The sequence below is a fragment of the Mya arenaria genome, chromosome 4, assembly GCF_026914265.1.
Source record: "Mya arenaria isolate MELC-2E11 chromosome 4, ASM2691426v1".
In the NCBI taxonomy this organism is placed as follows: domain Eukaryota; kingdom Metazoa; phylum Mollusca; class Bivalvia; order Myida; family Myidae; genus Mya; species Mya arenaria.
The window spans coordinates 70,296,150-70,320,722 of NC_069125.1; the positions used below are offsets into that span (position 1 = coordinate 70,296,150).

At 35.5% G+C, this 24,573-nt stretch overlaps 3 protein-coding genes across 3 annotated transcripts in view; all 3 read left to right on the forward strand.

Moving 5' to 3' along the window:
- Window positions 1-103: 103 nt before the first annotated feature.
- On the forward strand, window positions 104-3,396 carry LOC128230163 (vitamin K epoxide reductase complex subunit 1-like protein 1). The gene is made up of 3 exons (XM_052942214.1): window positions 104-386; window positions 1,043-1,152; window positions 1,935-3,396. The coding sequence occupies exons 1-3, from the start codon at window positions 205-207 to the stop codon at window positions 2,171-2,173; spliced, it is 531 nt and encodes a 176-aa protein (XP_052798174.1). The 5' UTR covers window positions 104-204; the 3' UTR covers window positions 2,174-3,396.
- Window positions 3,397-10,191: 6,795 nt separating this feature from the next.
- LOC128229858 (peroxisome assembly protein 12-like) lies at window positions 10,192-22,196 on the forward strand. Its single transcript, XM_052941737.1, has 8 exons — window positions 10,192-10,332; window positions 11,785-11,893; window positions 12,882-12,985; window positions 13,433-13,516; window positions 14,160-14,371; window positions 15,140-15,314; window positions 16,403-16,491; window positions 19,857-22,196. The coding sequence occupies exons 1-8, from the start codon at window positions 10,213-10,215 to the stop codon at window positions 19,972-19,974; spliced, it is 1,011 nt and encodes a 336-aa protein (XP_052797697.1). The 5' UTR covers window positions 10,192-10,212; the 3' UTR covers window positions 19,975-22,196.
- Window positions 22,197-22,730: 534 nt separating this feature from the next.
- Window positions 22,731-24,573, forward strand: part of LOC128230554 (neural-cadherin-like) — a 33,019-nt gene continuing 31,176 nt past the window's right edge. The window contains exon 1 of the mRNA XM_052942941.1: window positions 22,731-24,099. Within this exon, the coding sequence (XP_052798901.1) occupies window positions 23,013-24,099 (1,087 nt within the window). The 5' untranslated portion in view covers window positions 22,731-23,012. The remainder of the gene's footprint in view (window positions 24,100-24,573) is intronic.

Below are 24,573 nucleotides of genomic sequence, written 5' to 3' on the forward strand. Positions count from 1 at the left end.
TTATAACAAAAGTTGATTAATTGTAACAATATATGGAAATGGGAGCATGCCTCCGGTATCTATTTTGAAATGTTTATTTAATCTTTGATACAAGCGGCTCAAGATGGCTGCGCCCATGGGTTGAATTATTTACGTGTCTTTGTCAGCGCTGCTTTTTTCCTTATTCAGCTAGATAATTTAGAAAAATACTCATTTGTCTTCATAATGAGGGCTGGTAGCAAAGTTTTGCGAATTACAAACATCATTGTGCCCATGATTTGTGTAGCTGGCATGTTTTTGTCAGTTTATGCATACCATGTAGAGACAAATGTTCACAGTGATCCAACTTTCAAGGCATTGTGTGATTTTTCAGAGCATATGAGTTGTTCAAAGGTCTTTTCATCAAAGTAAGTTTGGTATTCTGGTTTGTGGTACTATTTATATCCCATGTCATTCATTATTTTTAGGGAGTGAAACATAATGTTGAAATCTCAATCTGAATTGTTCAATAATCAAACATAAATTATTTAGGAGCCAATACATTAAACTAATTATCCTAGTTTTCTATGACAAACTGATGCAGAAAGGCCTCTGTCTACTTTTCTTCGCCATTTTGGTTTAGGAAGGTGACTCTTCTTTTTTCGAAAACGAAAAAAAAGTTCAGTGGTGTCCCATTAGTGCAATTTTATATATTGATAACTGCAAAAATAGAAAAATACACGTTTAGGTTTCATTGCACATATTTAAAAGAACACAGTTTCTATGTTTATGTATTTGATTTACAACAAAGCTGTACTCTGACACTGCAAAATAAATTTTATTCATTGCAACTAAAGAAATAATTCAAAACTTTTGAACTAGAATTAACAGCAGCTTTTGTGTTGAGCTTGATAGTAAAAAAGGATGATGAAAGAGTACATGTACTCACTTTTATATTTAATGGTAAAAATCTGTTCAACATTTCCTTGTTTTCTTATGCAATACTGAATGTATTGTACTACAGTGTACAATTTAATTGAAAGTCTGTTGACTGCTTTAAAAACTGTTATATGTCTATTTACAGGTATGGAACTGGCCTTGGCATTGTTGGCAGATTATTGGGAAAAGATAGCTTTATTAATCAACCTAACAGTGTTTACGGAATGATTTTCTACACATTGCAGTCATTGCTTGGTACGTTGATTTTAAATTTTAATTTTCATAGCATTAAGATACAATTTTTAAGTGATCTCATGTAACATGTTATTAATTGTTGACATGTTCATTCATAAAATATTATTTATTAAACATATATTCTAAGCCTTATTTTCATTAAGTCTCTCCAATGAAACTTTGGTGTGAGATAATAGTATGGTTTCTGTGCAGTCTATATGTAATAGTTAGATGACATGAAGTGAATTCTTAATGATTAAGACTGGGCGGAGTGTGCGTAGCGAATTATTATGAATTTGCTTTTTGTCATCTAACTGACTTAGAATACAACGTTATTAGCTGATAAATAGTCTACGCAAAATCTGACGCAGGGAGTGCGTATCCGATGATTGGCAGAAGGCAGACTCTTTAACACGCGTGGAAGTTGAAATTCTTAATGATTTAGTATACTACTTAATGGTTGCCTTTCTGCAATTTCATTGGCAGAAAATGTAGGTTGTATTCTAAATAATTCTTTAAAATGACAATTCAAAATTTTACTATTATATGTGGCGAGTCTGATGCATTTTCAAGATTCAGATAGTAAAACATTCAACAAAATGTTTTATTGGGTATTTATATTCATTTAAAATTTCACTGACACTCCAAGTTGAATGTGTAGAAAAGACATCCATTTCCTCTAAAACTAACAACTGATACTAGTTAAAGAAGGCAAGTACATGATATTTTAAAACTTTATTATGATATTTTATGAAAATAAATTGTTTAAAAACATATCATTGAATATTAGTTGTATTTTTCAGCTTTCAAGTCAAGCTACAAGTTGGCATTGGTCCAGTTCATGAATTCCATTCTTGCCATGGGTAGTTGTGTTTACCTTGCTTACATTCTATTATTCATCCTGGAGGACTTCTGTGTTGTTTGTGTTTCCACCTATGTGGTGAACATTGTCATCACTATTTGCTCGTACTTGAAACTGCGAGCACTTTCGGAAATGGAGGCAACCAAGAAACAGAAAAATGCCAGCAAGAAAGCAAGTTAACAAGCTGATAATGGAGGTGTAAGCCTTTTATAACCCTGGTATCCGTATCACTGATTGAATGTGTCAAACTTTCTGAATGATCAAGGTTTAGTCATGCTACAAGCATATGGAATATTTGTGTTTTATAGCATTGTTGTGTTACTGTATACATGTATGTGCAGATTTTTTAAAGATAATTTACTAGTTTATGTTATTATAATGAAATATTTATTTCCCTTTAGTGTAAGATATCTAAAAGGAAATCTTTTCTGTTTTTGTAATATTGTTTAAAAAACCTTCTCTCTTTCCGGAAATTATCACCGAGAACAAATAGTTAAGGAATAACTGTTATAGGTCTAAAATGCATATTAAAGAGTGAATAAGATGGTTTGTATTGCATGACTGATTTTGCTGTATGTATTACCGATTGCAATGCCCTTAATTGTATTGAAAAACTTTGTTGTTTTTTCATTGCCAACTAGTAGATCAAAATTATGACATTTTTAAAGTAGAATTGTTGGGTATAGTAGAATTGTACAGGTATATGAAGGGCCAATCCTTTGGGATAACTGTACAATGTGACCTTGCATACACAATGGACTGCTTTTTTATTGCATCACCTTGTTATTGTTTTAAATTTGTACATTGAACATAATCAAATATTTAATTGACTTTTTAAGAGTTGTAAAACTTGTTGTAATTAGATTTCAGTACTTACATTTTAGAGTAGCCAAAAACTGTCAAAATATCCACATTGGAACTCACACTGCATAGTCATGCTTAAAAATGTAAAAATAGACAAGTTTTGTTTTGTGTGTAAGTGATTGGTCTGAAGCTTATCAATGCAAGAACTAGTTGTCATTATCACATAGTATAAGGTCCTTTATTTTGGGGAATCACTAATGAGTTTTTCAGGATGTACATATATCTGTCTCTATAAACACATGGGTGCCATGCAAATCAAATTTTGTGTGTTTTCAGATTTTGGTCTGTAATAAATCTTTCTGCAGTTAAGTTATTGCAATGTAAATGTATGTAATTTATATTATGGCCTATATATATTATCAGTTCCAGCATTAGTGAGATGGGTCACAAATACATCATTTTTAACTTTGTGTGGACCTGCCTTAACCGTTAGCTGTCTTTGTAGTTGTTTTACCTGTCTTGTTTATGTCCATTACATGATGCTATTTGTAAATGAATGTGCATACAAAAATAAAAAGAAATACAATTTATATTAACAAAATGGATACTCCTATTGTTCTTTCATCGTCTGTTGGGCATAGCAGCTACAGTAGCAATATTTAAACGTTATCAAACATGCGCTCTTCCTTATTGTTCCTTATTGTGTAGGTCATGTAAAACTGATTACGTGAGTACGATCATTCTTGTAAAACGTCTGAAGAATACTATACAGTTCCCAGGTTGAAACAAAAACGCAGGAAAATGGCTTTTTTCTATCTATGATTATTATTAAGTGTTAGCTATTTTCATCATGTCGACGTTTTTATGGCTTTGGTTAATTTTTGCGTTAGTTTTTCTATTTAAATACGATCTTACTAAGTAAAATGGAACAATGTTGGAATGCGACTAACCACTACCATGTATTTTCGGTGACATTGTGCGTCCTTTTGTTCCATGGAATGGGGTATATAATGGTCACACTAGGCCAATATTCACTAACGCCGTGAGACTCGGACTCCGATGTTAAGTTTGAAACTAAAATACTCCATTTATATCGTTCTCTTTTGTTAACGATATATATGTGAATTAAAATATTTGTAAATCACAATGGGGAGATGTGTCACGTATTAGACTTCAAGTTCGCTGCCCAAAATGAATTTTATAGCAACATTTTAAGTCTGTTTATATCATAATATGATTTCAATCAAAATTTGATTCAAGATAATATCAATATTTACTGCATTAAATTTTATGAATAACTATCCGTCTGACAAGGCCCAATCAGTGGCATTTGTCACATTCTAATGATCATGTTGGAATGAGTATCGAAATTGACAAAATTCAGACGGGCCTCAATGCTTGCAGCACTCGTAGGTGAACGAACACACAGGCTGTATGAATGATTATAAACTCCGTTCGTCCGATTTATGCTTGTCCGGGCTGTAACTTGTTTGACATCACTTTCTTGCATATGACGGTGCGGACTCGACATGACTACGTTTCACCAACAAACCCCTAATATAAATTAGATTTACGTTTATTTAACAATTAAAATTAACATTCAAACATTTTGGCAGATTTATTGTCAAAACAACATATATATCAAAATTGCCATACGCACGCCGCAGGAATTATGTTTGTGGATAAACACCCGGGAGCTTGAGGAAACGCACACATATAGAGTATGTTAATTAATTGATTGGTTGGTCAACGTCCTTAAATGTAATCACACTATAGCTATAAAGGCTGAGACAACAGCTCTAAGTTTTATTCCGCATCCTCAACGATTCATGGTAAGCCGAGTTTGTGATTATATATATCTTCTAGTTTAAAAATATTTTATCAGATGACAACATTACATGTTTAACTATAAGATATTGAAACGGATTAAAACGAAAGCAGAGCTTATAATGTTTCTCTCGTTTGTCTCCTGAATTCAATAACATGACATAATTTTTGTTAAACTATTGTCTTAAGTATTCAAACTTAAGTTCTTACCATTAATGTAAATGAATGAGTATTTACATGATACGTCTTTGTCCAATGATTGTGCATTTTTTCTGACAGTTCTAAACCTGAAGTTCCAGCGATGTCATCCACACATTCCTTGTTTCTTGTCGTGTTAATGGTGACTATGATGTGGGAACCATGCTCCGCGGCACCCACGGGCTTGATCGATTGCTGGAACACCTGGTCACGCTGCTCCACGTGGAGCTCCGGGGCTGAGGGCATCCTGTGGCGCTCCTGCAGCTCAAGGTGCACGTGTTTAGGGTGGGAGGCCGGAAACTGCCAATCTGTCCCGTCTAACTGCCCGGGAGTTGACAGCGCGCTGCAGTGCCAGTGTAGTGGCACATTCACGGAACCATCGTGGTACAGTATCTGCCTCCTGTAGCGTACACTGATTAACATTACATCTGTGAACGCGAAAACTTGCTTCCATCAAGACTCCCAGGAGAATTTCCGTACATAGATAATCAACAGTGCACTACTAGTCTACTGACATTTATTTTCTCTAACCTTTTTTTTCAAAGATGATAAAAATTATGTTACAACTATCACCTTTGTCGTTGCTCCTAGTTAAATTGGGAGTTTAGTTTCTTAACTAATTTGTAAATATAATTGTTTTTTAATGTCAGTGTTTAAGGTCTAAATCGATTTACATTGTTGTCACCCATTTCGGGTCTTTAGTTATTGAATGTTCATTGTCATATTTTTATTTCCTCCCTATAGATGTTGTTCGTAACAATCTAGAGTGTTTATGCTAGGAAACCTTGTCGAAACACAAACTAAAATGATGATTTGTAACGGTCTAAATAATAAACTTCTGTATATGATATTTAATATTGTCACATCATTTTGTAAGTAATTCTTATGCTTGCCTATTTATACTATGTTTGATATTAAAAAAATCCATAATCACACACCTTTCTGTTACTTGATTACACCTTACACCAAACTTATTTTAATTAAATTTTCGGTACACATAGTTTGATATTTTATTCGGAAATACATGTGGACATAATGACCATTAGTATACATCTGAGATGTAAGTATATATAAGCAGTCAATAGATCAATGCAATATTAATAACGTATACAAAGAAAATATAACTTTGCATACATTACAAAATCAAATTATTATTATAAATAGAGTTATAGGCAATACGAAACATGTCAATATATCAAATATGTGGCATCGAGAGATCAGCGTTATATATATTTTTGTAAAAATAGCAATGCTACGTATTTCTTAAACTAAATTTATGCATACTGAACATATACATGGCTAATTTTCTATTTACTTTAGCAATTTGGATTGCATTAATTCAACAAACTTTGGTCAATACAATAAGGTTTATACATACGATTGCGTATGTAACGTTTCTTCCCTAGCTAGCTCGGACACGCTACCTTAAATTAAACTATAAACCTATTCTCGGACTGCATTGTCCCAAAAATTATGTATGAAATTAATATTATATACACGTGATTGACAATGATTGCTTACAAAACCGAATGATTAGAAATAATTGGTATGGTTCAAGAATCAACGTTCAATTATCCCAAAAGCAAGAACGAACAAACAGAAACACTACAACAACTATGCTATAACTTCAAACAGGACCAGCATACAAAACGCTTATAAACCAATCACAATATATCAACGAAACCCACAGTCCTAAATGTATAGCTTTTACGGGGAATCAAACCATTGACCCTGTTCCGTCTGTATCGCAATGATCCAGGCTTACTAAGAGGCCAAAAAGAAACCCCACGGATGTCCGAACCTGGAAACTAGAAGCTGTAGCGCAATGCTTCACTTTAATTCTCCTAGCCTCCAATAGTTCAGAACCCGCCCTAAACAGTACAAAAAGATACTTCAAAGCTTCCCTATATATTAACTTGATGTTTTCACATCGGCGTCGAGACACGAACTAACTAATTCTATGCATTTCGCTTGTTATATACCCTCACATCACGTGACCAGAATGGAATGGTCCATTCTTAACAAGCTCTAAGGGTGAAACCATTATATATAACTAGCGTTACAGAGTAGGGGTGTCAAGTTTATCAAACATACGAAAACGTAGAAAACTATTAAGAATACAACTTATTCGTATTAATTAATCATTTACTAGCTAAATTTAGACATTTAATACTAAAACCATAACATAAGTATAAAATACACGAAATCATCATAAAGAACTCATAGCGATAAAGCGAAAATCAAATACTCTATAAAATTCACTAAAACAGAAATGATTATTTTCCGGGCTCCGGACTACATGAATCCATGAACATTACATTACCCACGCCTCCGGGTACATGCGTCCGCGCATAAAAAAGTATATCACACGAGAAATAAAATAAAAATATTATAAAAAAAAATTGTTCAGTTGCTTTGGTTTCTTTAGTTTGGCAGTTGCCTCTGCATATTCCGAACCAATGTCTCAAGCCTTGAGACAGACTTTGTCAGATTCTCAATAGCCATAGCCAGTGAATCAGTCTCAGTGGATGCAGACCTCATTTGTTCCTGCTGTCTTTTCTCAGCCCGATAAAAAGCTTCCAACTCCACTGCATGCCTCACAGCATCATTCAGGTTGGTTGGTCTTGACTGCTTGATTTTTAATCTCATGTCTGAATTAACCAACGCATCCATAAACTGCTCTTTTGCTAAGGTTTCTCTTACATTTATAGGAGCACTAGGGTACGCAAGGTTCGTAAGGCGTCTAATATCCTGACCTAGCTCTCCCATGGACTCCATGGCCTTCTGTCGCCTATCCCGAAGTTGAACCCTATATAGTTCAGTCTGGTTGGCAGGCGAACACCGGTCTTCTAATGCTCTGACTAACTCCTTGTAGTCAGTTGCGTTTGAGCTAAGGTTACCAAAGACACCTTGGGCATGGCCCCTCAATGATACCGAAAGGTACAGACCTTTTTGTTCTTCAGACCATCCGTTTAGCTGAGCGCATGCCTCAAAATGTGCCTTGTAGTCCGTCCATGCTCCCGTGCCATCATATGTAGCAGGCTTCACATGGCACGTATTCTGGCCTGTACTACTTTTAGGTTTTATAACCGGCCGTTTTATACGCTGGGTAACATGTCTGTCCATGCTCCTGTCCAGGGTCTCATCCGCTATTGGAGACGAAAAATTGCTATAGCCAGTTTGAGCATCATCCGATCGTCCACTCTTTATATCAAACCGTATGCGTGGTTTAAGCTGAGGTTTGGGCGTAGACGTCATGCTCGGTGCTGCAGTTTTATCGAGCTCCTTTTGCAACGACGAAATTTCCTGCTCCAACTTAAGCCTTGTAATTTCTTGTTTCAAGACAGCATTTTCGTCGATCAGCCTCGAAACCTCGTTCTGGTTTGGGCTGTCCATGCTTCTTTCGTATTCAGGGTAAGCTAGATTGCTATGAATCTATATTGTCCCTCGTTGGGCGCCAAATTTTGTAACGTTTCTTCCCTAGCTAGCTCGGGCACGCTACCTTAAATTAAACTATAAACCTATTCTCGGACTGCATTGTCCCAAAAATTATGTATGAAATTAATATTATATACACGTGATTGACAATGATTGCTTACAAAACCGAATGATTAGAAATAATTGGTATGGTTCAAGAATCAACGTTCAATTATCCCAAAAGCAAGAACGAACAAACAGAAACACTACAACAACTATGCTATAACTTCAAACAGGACCAGCATACAAAACGCTTATAAACCAATCACAATATATCAACGAAACCCACAGTCCTAAATGTATAGCTTTTACGGGGAATCAAACCATTGACCCTGTTCCGTCTGTATCGCAATGATCCAGGCTTACTAAGAGGCCAAAAAGAAACCCCACGGATGTCCGAACCTGGAAACTAGAAGCTGTAGCGCAATGCTTCACTTTAATTCTCCTAGCCTCCAATAGTTCAGAACCCGCCCTAAACAGTACAAAAAGATACTTCAAAGCTTCCCTATATATTAACTTGATGTTTTCACATCGGCGTCGAGACACGAACTAACTAATTCTATGCATTTCGCTTGTTATATACCCTCACATCACGTGACCAGAATGGAATGGTCCATTCTTAACAAGCTCTAAGGGTGAAACCATTATATATAACTAGCGTTACAGAGTAGGGGTGTCAAGTTTATCAAACATACGAAAACGTAGAAAACTATTAAGAATACAACTTATTCGTATTAATTAATCATTTACTAGCTAAATTTAGACATTTAATACTAAAACCATAACATAAGTATAAAATACACGAAATCATCATAAAGAACTCATAGCGATAAAGCGAAAATCAAATACTCTATAAAATTCACTAAAACAGAAATGATTATTTTCCGGGCTCCGGACTACATGAATCCATGAACATTACACGTATACATGTACTAGAAGTAGTGTTCAAACTGTGTCAGTCGTCGAAAGGTTTGGATTTTAGGTCACTAGACTATGAAATTCAGCAACGTCTTTAAAACGGTTAGATCAACTGGTTGCCCGTTTTGACATTAAACAATAATATCTAAGGTGTCTAAGGTAACCAAAATTTCTTTTAATCACAATTTGACTGAAATCCGGACCTGATCATCAGTTTCATTCGCCCGGTCGTGCCCGGACTTAAAATTCATACTCCATCAGAATTTCGAGTCAAATGCCCTAATTCAAATAATTGCAACATATGTCAGAATCATGCCGCCGTTCGCCATTGCGACTATGAATGTTTAAGGAGTCCCTCTCCACACTCAAAAGCGGAAGACTAGACACTATTAATACAGGGACAAGTCCAGCAAAATCCTGTCACTTAAAAACACAACGTCACAAAACATCATAGAAAACATTCACGTGTATTAAGATATATTCATATATGTAGGGATTACGGCTTTGGAGCGATCAGTATAAAATGTATAAAATGTGCGAGTATATAGCCGTTCGGCTAGCTCAGTTGGTTAGAGCGCGTTTAAGTAAATAGATAGCCTGATAGATAATTTTTTAGTTCCTCTTTTGAAGAAGAGATTGAACATAGCATTACATACATATACATAAGCGTCGACCTTAACAAAGGTAAATTGGGGAGAAGCCGCCCAGTTGATTAGACCGCCCTGCTAGTCGGGTCCTCCCTTCCTCGAGCCTTACACCGGACACACTTTCCTTCAGTGAGGTACTTTAAATGATATTTTGTTTTGATACGAAAAACAACACTGTTAACAAACACGTGTTAACAATAAGTAATTTTCCAGCTGCTATCTAGACCCAAACCTCTAGCCTAGAGGCAACTGTCGGTTCATAGTATGGGATGTAGTTGCGCAGAAGAGGTAATTAAGAAACTTATTGTTGTGTGCTCCTTTCCGGGGTTAAAATGTAGGACGTTGAAGATGGCTGAAGGGGCGCACATCACATCAGCTTTTTCCCACGAGCGCCCGTCATTTTTTGAAGTTCTGGCACAAGAGAGTTTAATTTCAACGATAAGACCTGCTCTCAAACATGCTATCAGGGTAAATAACAAGTTTGTAAATTTATTGAACTGTTTGTCGTTGGCCATTTTCGGATGCAATGAATTTCGGATAGCTGTGTTTGATATGGGGTTTTAAAAGCTGTAAATCACAAAATCACACACATCGTAACAATGCAAGCAATAGTTAAAAATATACAGTCATATTCGGTTTGGCAATATGCAGTCATCAAGAGAGTATCAGTTCAAACTACGTTTTGTTAACCGGTAAAAATGACCGGTTAGTGCTGAGGGCACATCTATACCCTGGTAGGTTAGCACTCATGTGAATGAATATCTCTGTAAGAGATATAGCATAAATTTATAACAAAAATCGCCAAATGGGCATATCCCTCATGGTTTACACTTTTTAGTTGCACATTTTGCATCAAACCAAATCTTTTGACAGGCATTGCGGATAAACCACACAATTGTTCATCATTATATAAATACCCCGGTACCGGAAATTGTAATTACATATTATCTCACTGGAAACAGCACCCTTTTAGCGCCTGGATTTAAAGCAAGTTAACAATATAATCACCAGCTCTGATAATTATTATGATTAAAATCGGATTTATTTCTATAAAGGGGTCATCTTTCATGAAAATAGGGGTAACTTGTGCTAGCTTAAGACTATTTGGAAATGATCCATGCCAACTGTGGCTTATGATTTAATTGGCCATGTTTCGGATGGGAACCATTCAAGTATCTTTACCGGCAATGATGATTTTTGGTGGAATCAGATATATTCAAGTTGCTTTTTTTTTATTTAACCTATCAATATATTTTCCAATAGTTATCGTTGACCAGGGTGACATGAAAATCAGGTGACATTTGGCAATTTTCCTGTATTTTGTCAAGACAAGTGTGTTTATCTTTAAGCTGAGTTCAAGATATTCCAATATTTTCGGCTATATTGATGAAAATTGAGTTCATTTTGTTCGCCACCAGCTTTTAATCAGAAGCCAAATTCCCTATGTCTTCTTTGAATATTATTGGGTTATCCGATTTATTTGTAGGTTGTTAAGGTGTTGTTTTTTTAAACTTCTATAATGTAATATCGGCAATTGCGGTTATCATCCGATGAACGCAACATCTTCAGATATGTTAGGATCGCAATTCATTGCATAACAATATACATGAAAATTGTTGAACTGTTATTGTTTGTATTGTGTCAGCAGGTCCCGTAAACTATAAATCAACATTTTAGAAAGTGTTAATTTATTCTCAACAAATCTTCATGAATAAATTCTAAAACTATTATAGGGAAAAACATTTCATGAATCAAGATCACTTAACAATGAAACTAGGCTATTAAACAATGAAGTACTTACATGATTGAAGCATATTGCAATGGAAAAAGGGCAAGTACTTTTTTCACCATTGCCATTATTGAATGATGTATAGAACTCCTTGACTAAGTTCTTGAGGAAATGTTGTTTTTTTCTGGCAGGTTGCTGCAGAAAGCCGTCCTGAAAGATTTGGATGGCTACTCAGGCACTTTGATGAAGTCTATGTTGGTTTGCATTTACTTCTGGAGCAGCAGCACCTCCATAAATACTGTAAGTCCCACTGGTTGACAATAATTATTATTCCATTTTCTATTTTCCTTCCTTTTTATTCATGTTAATCTTGAGGAGGCTTCCATTTAGCCTGCATTATTTGTGACTTTGTGAGTGTAATATTAAAAGGACATAGAGGCCACATCAAACTGATATTTCATTCGTCAGATTTACAATACCTATATTTCAAAAAAATAATTCTATATCGCTTGTTTCAGTTTTATGATTATTTATTTTGCTCACTAAAATCAGTTAAACAAAATATTGTTTGGTCTTAAAGGGACACAATATAGGTTGATGCATATTTGTTGTTGTTGACTTTAATGCATTATTATGTTAAACTCCTTTATAATTAGCCTTTATAAATGTTGTTGTTTTTTTCAATTTAAAGCTACGTGGCCACAAAGTCCCTGGTTGAAAAAGCTAAAATATGGCTTTTACATATAGGTGTATATTTGCTATATCTGGCCTGTCTTTTTTTATGTTACCTGTGACCCATGGCTGAAACACTACAGAGATCACTTTGACTGCTTTGGTGTAACACGTTTGTTTGGGACCAATAACTTAAATGAGTTGGTGTTGTGTCCTCAAACTTTATGTCATTTGTCATGGTCAGTAGATTATCTCTATTCATAATCAAATTTGAGTCAGAAATTTAAAGGTCAAGATTGTGGTGTCCCCTTTATTAAAAAAAACTATTTTCGATCAATAACTTTTAAATGTCTTGTTGTCATACATTTTTGCACATTTGTCAATAGTCAGTAGATTGCCCCAATTGCTTTCAGAGACAATTCAACAAAGTTCATGGTAATTGTGACCTATACTTGATAAATGGTTACCGCTGTTTGTTCTTATTAGTATCAAAGAAAATGGATCTAGGGGCCTCATTAGCAGTTAGAATATTAGTCATGACCAGTATGTGACTGATTATGAGGTCAAACCGCGCAGTGACATTTACTAAGTTTGAAATAATGTATTTCTATAACAGGTGCCACATTTTCCGAGCATTTCTACAACCTGCAGAGACACTGTCCAGGATCTCAGTCAGAACAGCTCCCAACACCTATATTCTTGAAGTCCCTTTTATTTGTGGTAAGCAAATTTGAAAAAAATAAATAATGTCAAACTTGTGATTTCATCATATTTTGCCCAAATGGCACTCTAAGCAATGGCCATAAAAATAGTAGTTGTTATGAAAATGCTTGTCAGACACTTGACTGACAACCTGGATGCAATCTTCAGACAATGAAGTTCTTTGACAGACTTGTTTGACTATTAAATTTGTATGTGGTGACTGAGTTATTATATTCTTTTAACATATTGTGGTTTATTCAGAATAACTTCCTGAATCTATCTATTAAAAATATCATTCATTATGAACTGCCTATTTTGGAGCAGACTCAGTCACTGTTGGTCTAACTTTTCTATTCTGATTGGATAAAAGTCTCTGTACAAACTTTTCTGTTATGATACTGTAATTGTCTCTGTGTCCGAGCTTCTATTTGCATGTTTGACTTGTGAATTTCTTGCTATTTTCAGGTTCTTATACCATATGTGAAGCAGAAATTAGATGACTACTTTGAAAATCAGCGGCATTTACTGAATACTTATGCAACAAACAAGGTTTGACATATTTGTAGTAGTAGGAAAAGGGACAGTATACAGTTCAAATGCTATTTAGTTGCTTCCCTTGAATCTATGAAACATGTATTTATGTAGATTTATAGATAACAAACCTTAATATCTATATATTTTATATCATTAGTTTATAGTTACATTGTTTTTTTTAAAGCGACTCTCTTATGGATTGGCACCGAATTGAAATCAATCCATGATCATAAACACACTTAAAATGAATGTATTTTATATGTTTCTGTTTCACAATAATGTTGATTTCGGCCAAATATAGCAATATTCTAGTAATTCTTATCAATGCTAATAGGGAAACCTGTTTTAAATTTAATGTTAGATCCAGCAGTAGTGTATGGACAGTATCTGTATCATAGTATTGTCAGCTGCGTGTGCACGATCTTCTACTTAATCTGAATCACATCAATAACACAGTTTAGAGTTAACAACTTCAAAAACAGTGCTTGAAAATTTAAGACATTACCCGCATGGTGCATGGTGTCAGGTATTAAGGTTTACTTTTACGAACAACTTGCATTACTTGACTTTGGACCAGGCTTTTTTCTCTCTCAAAAGTTGCTTTTTGCCAATCTATATCTCTTTAACCATAATTATATAATTTTACGTTTTTCTTCAGAATGTGCCTCCACTGACCAAAGCCTTTGTAGCCATTTATCCGTACTTGCATACAACCTGGGAGGGGGCCATCCTGGCCTATCAGACAGCCTACCTGTTCAAGAAGTCAAATCATCACTCTCCATTCCTGCACATGTCTGGGGCCAGACTTATAAATGACCTTGACACTGAACCCATTGAAGGTCAGCTGCTACAGCCGTGGGACCAACTAAGGTAAGGCTGGTTAATAATAACAATAACAATACAAAACCTGAATACTGATACCAGGTAGTCTCATAGCTGAGTACTATAGTTTGATTCTGCAAAACATGTAGATCATTATGAAGGTTTCTTATTCTTAGCATGTCTGTCATTTAAAAAAAAAAAGTATGTTCATGTGACAGCCTTGTGTCAGCATCCAAAAACTAGGCCATATCTCAAAAACTGTTCCAAGATATTCACAAACACATGTTGCCTGAGACGGTACACTCACGTACACTAAGGTCATAACTCTTGGTTTAATAATTGTCAACTTATGCCCCTTGATTGTTTAAAAAAGTCATGCAAAAATTTGGCCACTTAACATAATAACCATTCAAGATAATTACATGAAACTTGTGCACATGTACCTGGATACAAAATGCACATGCACATGCCTAGCGAGGCCAATTACTCTAGTTGTAATAATTGTCCCTTCATAGTTGGAAAAAGTCTAGTAAAAACTTCAACTTGGCTATTGCTTGATAACTGTGAAATATGATTACATGATTTCTTCATACACAAATCACCTGTGGCAATGTGCTTATGTGAAGCAAGGCCCATAACTGTTGCCATATAACCTGTATAGTTAAACCCCTTATTCAACTAAAAAAAGCAGACGAGCATTGTACCTGTTTTGTTTATAACATGATGTTTCAAAAATATCAAATTATAGACTTGTAGATTTTAATAAGAAGTACAAATGTACATTATTATGAAAAAGAATTATCAATTGTTTTGCAGTGGTTCAGAAAAGGTTATTCATGTCATCAAGAAGACATCTAGTGTTGCTGCAGGATGTGTAACAAGTGGTTTGTCTGTGGGAGTGTTTTTCGTGCAGTTCCTGGACTGGTGGTACAGCGGTGAGACAAACCATGCCCCGATAACAGCGCTGCCTGTTCCAGACCCGCCAAACAAGGTGGCAATAACACAGTCTGGTTTAAATCATGTGTCTTCTTCTCGTATCTGCATATTATTGAGTAAATTTTGTAAAACCAGATACAACAAGGTTGATGTGTGTATACATTATTTTGTCCAAAAAGCTGTATACATGTATAATGAGGTGTTTTTTTTTCATTGGTGGCAGCATCGCTGATATCAGTTTAACCTTAAGCAGACAAAAGATAGAAATAGGTTAAAAAGATCTCAATCCTTTTGTGGTATGCCCATTTTTCCTAATCATGATGAACCTTTATACACATTATAGGGCATATTGTCTCAATCAAGTTTGATTGTGAGATAAGTTATGCCCCATTTACATAAAAAAGTAGTATATTGTTCAGACAATAGCTTAAGTAATTATTTTCCATTCAAAATGCAACTAGGTGACCATGCTTATGCTCACAATGTCCATGCCAAGTAAGGTCCTCAGATGATGGGGGGGAGGGGATGGGGGGATTATATTTCCCAGCATAATGTTTAGGACCAGTTTGAATATGGGTTATTTCGGGTCAAAAACTGGGTCACAAGATCATGTTAAGGAATAAAATGCTTTGATAAATTGAACAGTGTTAATCCAGTCTTCATAATACTTGATCAGAATATTTGTCAACATGATATTTAAGATGAGTTTGAATATGAGTCATGTCAGGGTTAAAAAAATATGTCCCTGTAAGTCAATTATAGACAAAAATGAGTGTTTAAGTTTTTTATTCCTTTCATATTTTCTACAGGGTTTAACCTATCTTCAAGAAAATCAGAATATTTGTTAGCATAATATGAAGGACCAGTGTGAATATGGGTAATCATTTGTCAAAAACTATGTTGGACCAATGTGAATATCAGCAGCATTTATACATTCAGCTGCAAAATCGTATTCATCAAAATGAATAAAATGGCTTTAATGCGGCTTCCGTTTAAAAGCCTTCATGTGTGTATAGGATTTACAATTGTACTACATGTACACACCTTTCTTCTGACTTGTAGATTGAGATGATAGTACCGGGAATGTGCAGGTTATTTGAGAAGCCTGGTTTGGTTTTATTACTAATGTACAAATGTTTTCAGGAAGATGAAGATGAGGACACCTTCCACTTTAGTGTGTGTCCAGTGTGCCACAGAACAAGATCTAACGATACAGCACTGTCTGTCTCAGGGTAATTTGTAAACAGCATTTGAAACAAATAGCTGATACATTAATGTAGACTAGGGGATAGCCATACTCATTCATGTCACATTGATATATTAAAATGGACATTGGTATACATGTCACACTGAGATATTAACATGAACCTTGGTATACATGTCACACTGAGATATTAACACGAACCTTGGTATACATGTCACACTGAGAGATATTAACATGGACCTTGGTATACATGTCACACTGAGATGTTAACATGGAGCTTGGTATACATGTCACACTGAGATGTTATCATGGACCTTGGTATACATGTCACACTGAGATGTTATCATGAACCTTGGTATACATGTCACACTGAGATATTAACATGGACCTTGGTATACATGTCACACTGAGATATTAACATGGACCTTGGTATATATGTCACACTGAGATATTAACATGGACCTTGGTATACATGTCACACTGAGAGATATTAACATGGACCTTGGTATACATGTCACACTGATATATTAACATGGACCTTGGTATACATGTCACACTGAGATGTTAACATGGACCTTGGTATACATGTCACACTGAGATGTTATCATGAACCTTGGTATACATGTCACACTGAGATGTTATCATGAACCTTGGTATACATGTCACACTGAGATATTAACATGGACCTTGGTATACATGTCACACTGAGATGTTATCATGAACCTTGGTATACATGTCACACTGAGATGTTAACATGGACCTTGGTATACATGTCACACTGAGATATTAACATGGACCTTGGTATACATGTCACACTCAGATGTTATCATGAACCTTGGTATACATGTCACACTGAGAGATATTAACATGGACCTTGGTATACATGTCACACTGAGATATTAACATGGACCTTGGTATACATGTCACACTGAGATATTAACATGGACCTTGGTATACATGTCACAGTAAGAGATATTAACATGGACCTTGGTATACATGTCACACTGAGATATTAACATGAACCTTGGTATACATGTCACACTGAGATATTAACATGGACCTTGGTATACATGTCACACTGAGATATTAACATGAACCTTGGTATACATGTCACACTGAGATATTAACATGGACCTTGGTATATATGTCACACTGAGATGTTAACATGGACCTTGGTATACATGTCACACTGAGATGTTATCATGAACCTTGGTATACATGTCACACTGAGAGATATTAACATGGACCTTGGTATACATGTCACACTGAGATGTTAACATGGACCTTGGTATACATGTCACACTGAGATGTTATCATGAACCTTGGTATACATGTCACACTGAGAGATATTAACATGGACCTTGGTATACATGTCACACTGAGATGTTAACATGGAGCTTGGTATACATGTCACACTGAGATGTTAACATGGAGCTTGGTATACATGTCACACTGAGATGTTATCATGGACCTTGGTATACATGTCACACTGAGATGTTATCATGAACCTTGGTATACATGTCACACTGAGATATTAACATGGACCTTGGTATACATGTCACACTGAGATATTAACATGGACCTTGGTATATATGTCACACTGAGATATTAACATGGACCTTGGTATACATGTCACACTGAGAGATATTAACATGGACCTTGGTATACATGTCACACTGATATATTAACATGGACCTTGGTATACATGTCACACTGAGATGTTAACATGGACCTTGGTATACATGTCACACTGAGATGTTATCATGAACCTTGGTATACATGTCACACTGAGATGTTATCATGAACCTTGGTATACATGTCACACCGAGATATTAACATGGACCTTGGTATACATGTCACACTGAGATGTTATCATGAACCTTGGTATACATGTCACACTGAGATGTTAACATGGACCTTGGTATACATGTCACACTGAGATATTAACATGGACCTTGGTATACATGTCACACTGAGATGTTATCATGAACCTTGGTATACATGTCACACTGAGATATTAACATGGACCTTGGTATACATGTCACACTGAGATATTAACATGGACCTTGGTATACATGTCACACTGAGATATTAACATGGACCTTGGTATACATGTCACAGTAAGAGATATTAACATGGACCTTGGTATACATGTCACACTGAGATATTAACATGAACCTTGGTATACATGTCACACTGAGATATTAACATGGACCTTGGTATACATGTCACACTGAGATATTAACATGAACCTTGGTATACATGTCACACTGAGATATTAACATGGACCTTGGTATATATGTCACACTGAGATGTTAACATGGACCTTGGTATACATGTCACACTGAGATGTTATCATGAACCTTGGTATACATGTCACACTGAGAGATATTAACATGGACCTTGGTATACATGTCACACTGAGATGTTAACATGGACCTTGGTATACATGTCACACTGAGATGTTATCATGAACCTTGGTATACATGTCACACTGAGATGTTATCATGGACCTTGGTATACATGTCACACTGAGAGATATTAACATGGACCTTGGTATACATGTCACACTGAGAGATATTAACATGGACCTTGGTATACATGTCACACTGAGATGTTAACATGGACCTTGGTATACATGTCACACTGAGATATTAACATGGACCTTGGTATACATGTCACAGTGAGGTGTTAACATGGACCTTGGTTTACATGTCACACTGAGATGTTAACATGGACCTTGGTATACATGTCACACTGAGATGTTAACATGGACCTTGGTATACATGTCACACTGAGATGTTATCATGGACCTTGGTATACATGTCACACTGAGATGTTATCATGAACCTTGGTATACATGTCACACTGAGATGTTATCATGGACCTTGGTATACATGTCACACTGAGATGTTATCATGGACCTTGGTATACATGTCACACTGAGATGTTAACATGGACCTTGGTATACATGTCACACTGAGATGTTTTCATGGACCTTGGTATACATGTCACACTGAGATATTAACATGGACCTTGGTATACATGTCACACTGAGATGTTATCATGGACCTTGGTATTCATGCCACACTGAGATATTAAAATAGGCCTTCAGGTTTACATGTAAGTCACAGTTACAATGAGTATGTCTGACTTTGATTAATTGTTAAGCTATGCTCTTAAGGAAAAATAGTTAAGAGCTTTTATTTTCAGTGGTCACATCATTAAAAAGGTTTTATTTTCAGTGGTCACATCATTAAAATTCTGTTATGTAATATTTTACTATGTTCTGAGATGAATTTGAAATAAATTTATTTCACAGAGCAATTGTTAGATCATAAACGTTTCTGGTATTTTAGGATAAATGTGCAATAGGAATGTTTTAATTTCCAGGTATGTGTTCTGCTACCCATGTATATATGACTATGTGAGAGAGTACAAAATGTGCCCAGTGACAAAATACCCTGCACAGACAGACCACCTCATCAAACTCTATATCTCCGAAACCTAGCAGAAAGTGAAGTGTTTTTGAGGTCTTCTGTGATATTTTAATGTCCTTAAAGGGCACAAAATGTAAAGTAATTTGAATATTGAGCATGATGTGTCAAAGAAATCTGTCTTGGTAACATTCCTGCTTTCATAAACAAATATGTGGGTGAATATGTGAAATGAAAAATAACCCACTCCTAGGGCATGTCATTAATGATTCGCTATTTATCCTATAATTTGTGAAGCATACACAGATATTTGTATGACTACAAAATATTGATGAATGAGATTAAAAGACAAAGGGAAGTGTATTGACTGTCCGGGTAATGTAGATGCTATGGGGAGCTATTCCTTTGACTCCAGTTAAACTGTAGATAAATGTTATCTGATCATAATGCTGTGTTTAAACTCCAAACCAAACAGACCGGATCATATATGGCAGTTTTCAGGCTTAAGAAATAGTTTTACATGTATAAATAATGCCAACTTTATTCTATAAAATTTATCAATTGATGGTCAATATATTTCCTGTATTTTGGTCAACAATGCTACAATGTTCTATGCATGATTATTCTCATTTTTAAATTGAAAAGTATGGGACAGAATAGGATAATTTTACTACAGTCAATGATCATTTGCTCTTGAAGAATCCAATTTATACTTGAAATTTCATTTAATTGATTTTAATGGGATGTCCAATAATGTAACACTCAGATCTATATCCTTCAATAATCAGGTAATGAGTATAGTTGCAAATTTTATGAAAGTAATGGGCTGTAAATATGCCGTTGTGAATGGTCCTTCAAGGTAGCTTTTATGTTGACAGAAGAATATTGTAAACTGCAATTTAGATTCCTTCCCTATGATTGTATTGCTGTTTCATTGTTTGAAGAAATGTTAAGTTCTCATGAAAACAAACCTATACTTTTGTTCTGGCATTCCTGTATACAGGCCATGTTATTTGTTCTGGCATTCCTGTATACAGGCCATGTTGTTTGGGGTACTGCTTATATAATAACACATTCTAATTTTCTAGCTATTTTGGGTGGAACAAGTACGAGTCTACATTATATATTAATGCAGAACTATTTTGATATAGAAGCTTTGGATGAAATTGTAAGCAAAGGACTTTTAAATTATCCTTGGGCTGTGCCGTTTGTTCCATTTCACTGAAAGGGTTTCTTTGGTTTCCATAAATCTACATGTACATTATGTTCCTTTCTATTTATACTGACTTAGTGCATTAAAAAAAAAATGATGCCTTTTCTTTTAGTATTTTTTTCCTATAGGAATTCATTAAGCTTTCTATTAAGCATTTGTTTTTACTTGTCATGTATGTCTGTATTATATGATGAGCTTGATTTAATTGAATTGCAATGTTGCCTTTGAATAATTCATGAAAGAAGATAATAAACACAGTATCTCCACTTTTGGTCAGTGAAGCAGATGAGCAATTTGCCCTGGGTGACATACCAGGTACGTGGGCTAACCTGCTCAAATACCATTAAGGTCATTCTATCGTAATTTAATCCAATAAACACTTGTTCTAATGAGATCTAAGGAGATCAAAACAGGTTAAATACACTGAATACTTTCAGCTTAAATCTTATGGATATATCCCCATTGTGAAATAATTGAATTACTTGTCTCAGTTAACAATATTTCTTCACATAAGTTTGTCAAAGATTCATTGGGTGTTATCTTGTTAAAATTGTGTATGTCTTAAAATAGTATTTTTTGGATGTAACAGTAATACATGTTTTACATTTTAGGTTACAAATACATGTATTAATGCAGTGATTGTTAATTAAAAGCATGTCAATGCGGAATCATTTAGCTGCTTAAATAAAATGGCTATACAATTTTATATTCACAAATATATTAGTAATCTATGTGTGAATGTATGTGCTGCAGGGCTCAAGGTGTCCAAACCCAATGCCTAGTTATCTTGGTAATGTTGACATTCATTTTGAAATTGATGTGTTGAGCAGTCTTACTTTATGTTCAACATATCATTAGATTGCCCTGACCCCGGTGATATCTACATACATTGTTCAGTTGTTTGACTTCATCTTAAAGCATTTATGTACTGATAATGCTGAAAGGATTTTACCTAATGTGGGGATTTCTATTTGCAAATAAAAGTTCTAAATGCATACTCTGTCTGGTTGAACGATATAGCTATGTATTTTAACTATAAAAATGATATATTTACTATTTAGTACAAATAAATATGCTAAAATCGATGGTTTACCTATGATAAATTCCTAGCGTTCTCATCACTCTTATTAGCCTAAATGATTTGATATTTGTCAAATATGTACATGCAGAATTAAAAAATTAATTTAAGAATGTCCTTTCTATGAGACGAATTCAATGCATGGTGTATGAGATCTTTATCTTGTCCACTGTCAATTTTCACTTAAGCAATATTCTTGTTTCAAAACATGTAAAACTATGCATAGCACAGCTAGGGGCTGATTGAAATGATATACACGTTTGGTCAACATCCCCTATCTTTAATCGCCCGAGGCCAGTTTCAAGTGTAATGACAACACGCAGTAATAGGCCTGTCCTCATCTTTCACACAATACCCGATAATTAGATAAACGCCAGTTTTACTACTCCTATTTATAACTTCATCTACGCACCGTGTAGAAATTGATGCGTTCAATACAGTAAACTAAAAAATGTTCTTCAAATTGCATGTTGAAATGCATTTTACATAATAAGACCTTTCATAAAAAGCTCTCTGTTTTCCTTCTATATTTAGTTTGAACAGTCATACAGGTGTGTTCAATGGTTAAGCGCTGTATGTGTCATTATCGTATACCTGCACTTTACCTGTCGAGGACTTAAACGGCGTCGTACCGACTTTTTAATAGGATCGCTCTGCTGGACCAAAGTAGAATGGATGGATTTACCCAAACGTGCTGAATTAATGAACATGTAACTTTTCTTTGTAAGGATATAGTTAATAGATGGACTTTGAACACCTTTGTGACTAATTACAAATATTCGAGGAATTTGTTTTGATTGGTGTGATTTTCAAAATCCAATATGGCGGCTTTCTCAGGTAGAAAGCGTCACAAAAATGTGGTTTTTCGTGCCTTATTATTGTGTTATGTTCTTCAAACCGTGCCATATTGCTGTGGATCAAATATACCGTTCGAGGACTTAAAATTGTCTGTGTCGGAAGATGCCGAAATCGGAACAATTGTAATACGGGATGACATAATTGTGAAAGAATGTATACAAATACTTCATATACAAAGGTCAAGACAAGCCCCATCTCATCCGTTTTCATTACAACCAGATGGATCGCTAGTCACCAATTCTTCATTAAAATACTTTGTTGGGGACCTTTTTGTTGTTAAACATCAGAGCTCAGAGTCGTGCTCTGTCTCATCACCAAATCTCACGCCCATCCATATCGAGGTGATCCCGAGTAGGGACGTCCTTCGCTTTCAAAGGAATGGCTACCGCGGCCTCATCCCAGCTCGCCCGGTGTATGGCACCTTGGTCGAGGGAATCTCAGACCTTTACGCTGTCTCTGACGCTGGGCATGAGAACAATGTGGAATACAAGATCGTTGGGTCGGACAATTTCTTCCTTCAGACATTCTCAAAGGAGGGCCACATCCAACTTGCTGTATATGTTAAACGCCCATTGTCTCAAACTAAGCAGAGCGAGAAATTCATGATTATTGCAATGAATGCCAATGGCCAAGAGGGTTATACACACATTGAGGTGAAAACCATTGCATCCATAGACCATTACGCTGTAGCAAAAATTGATGACTCAAATCTCTACTTCAAGCCGACGTACAATGAACACAAATCACGCCACCGGCGTCAAACAGCCGTTGACGTAATTCTTCCTGATAAAACGGTACAGGAAACTGCAACAGGTACACTATTCAGCGTCCAAAACGCCACCCAGGACAATGACAACTACCGCTACACGCTCAAGAGCTCCACCTACCAGAACGCATTCGCGGTAGACAGCGTTAGCGGCGGCGTTTCCGTAGTTGCTGGTTTTAAACTGGACTACGAAACGTTTGTGCCGTTGAACAACGGTTCTGCAAGGATCGAACTTACAATCACTGTGACAGACAGCTCCAAAGCAGAGAACAGCAGTGAATATGGTAAGAAGCACACCGAAGTTATTGTAAGTGTGCCATTATTTAAGGTACGTTAACGAGTTGCCGCTCGATTAGTGCCCATGTGAACAGAATGTTCTGGGGCCCCTTTCAATGAAGGATCTTAGTCTTATTTATTTGCCTACTGGTAATTTCAAAGATCTCCAATCTGTAGGTCTATCACTGTTGTCAACAAGTTATTTTTTCTTCGTTTCTTCGTCTTTTTTTTTCAACTTGAAAGCTGCACAGATTTACCGCTTTTACAAATTTTCATTTGTCTCAGAATGAGCAATTTTTATGTAAATTTCTGCGAACCAGTGATAAAAGACTGCTGACAAAATATCAAATCACAGATTTGCATATTTCCGTTCGAAAATTGTTGTTTAATGGCTAAAAGCGTTATTAACGGTTTAAGAAAAATGAAAAAAAACATCCATTTTTGAACTGAATTATAAAAATCTGCGATCTTATTTTTGTCAG

What these genes read in the sequence shown, in the direction of transcription:
- LOC128230163 (XM_052942214.1), top strand. Translation starts at nt 205, where the DNA reads ATGAGGGCTGGTAGCAAAGTTTTGCGAATTACAAACATCATTGTGCCC. An exon ending in TCAAAGGTCTTTTCATCAAA is followed by an intron (nt 387 to 1,042) that starts GTAAGTTTGGTA and finishes GTCTATTTACAG; the next exon opens with GTATGGAACTGGCCTTGGCA. An exon ending in CACATTGCAGTCATTGCTTG is followed by an intron (nt 1,153 to 1,934) that starts GTACGTTGATTT and finishes TGTATTTTTCAG; the next exon opens with CTTTCAAGTCAAGCTACAAG.
- LOC128229858 (XM_052941737.1), top strand. Translation starts at nt 10,213, where the DNA reads ATGGCTGAAGGGGCGCACATCACATCAGCTTTTTCCCACGAGCGCCCG. An exon ending in GCAGCACCTCCATAAATACT is followed by an intron (nt 11,894 to 12,881) that starts GTAAGTCCCACT and finishes TTTCTATAACAG; the next exon opens with GTGCCACATTTTCCGAGCAT. An exon ending in ATACTTATGCAACAAACAAG is followed by an intron (nt 13,517 to 14,159) that starts GTTTGACATATT and finishes GTTTTTCTTCAG; the next exon opens with AATGTGCCTCCACTGACCAA.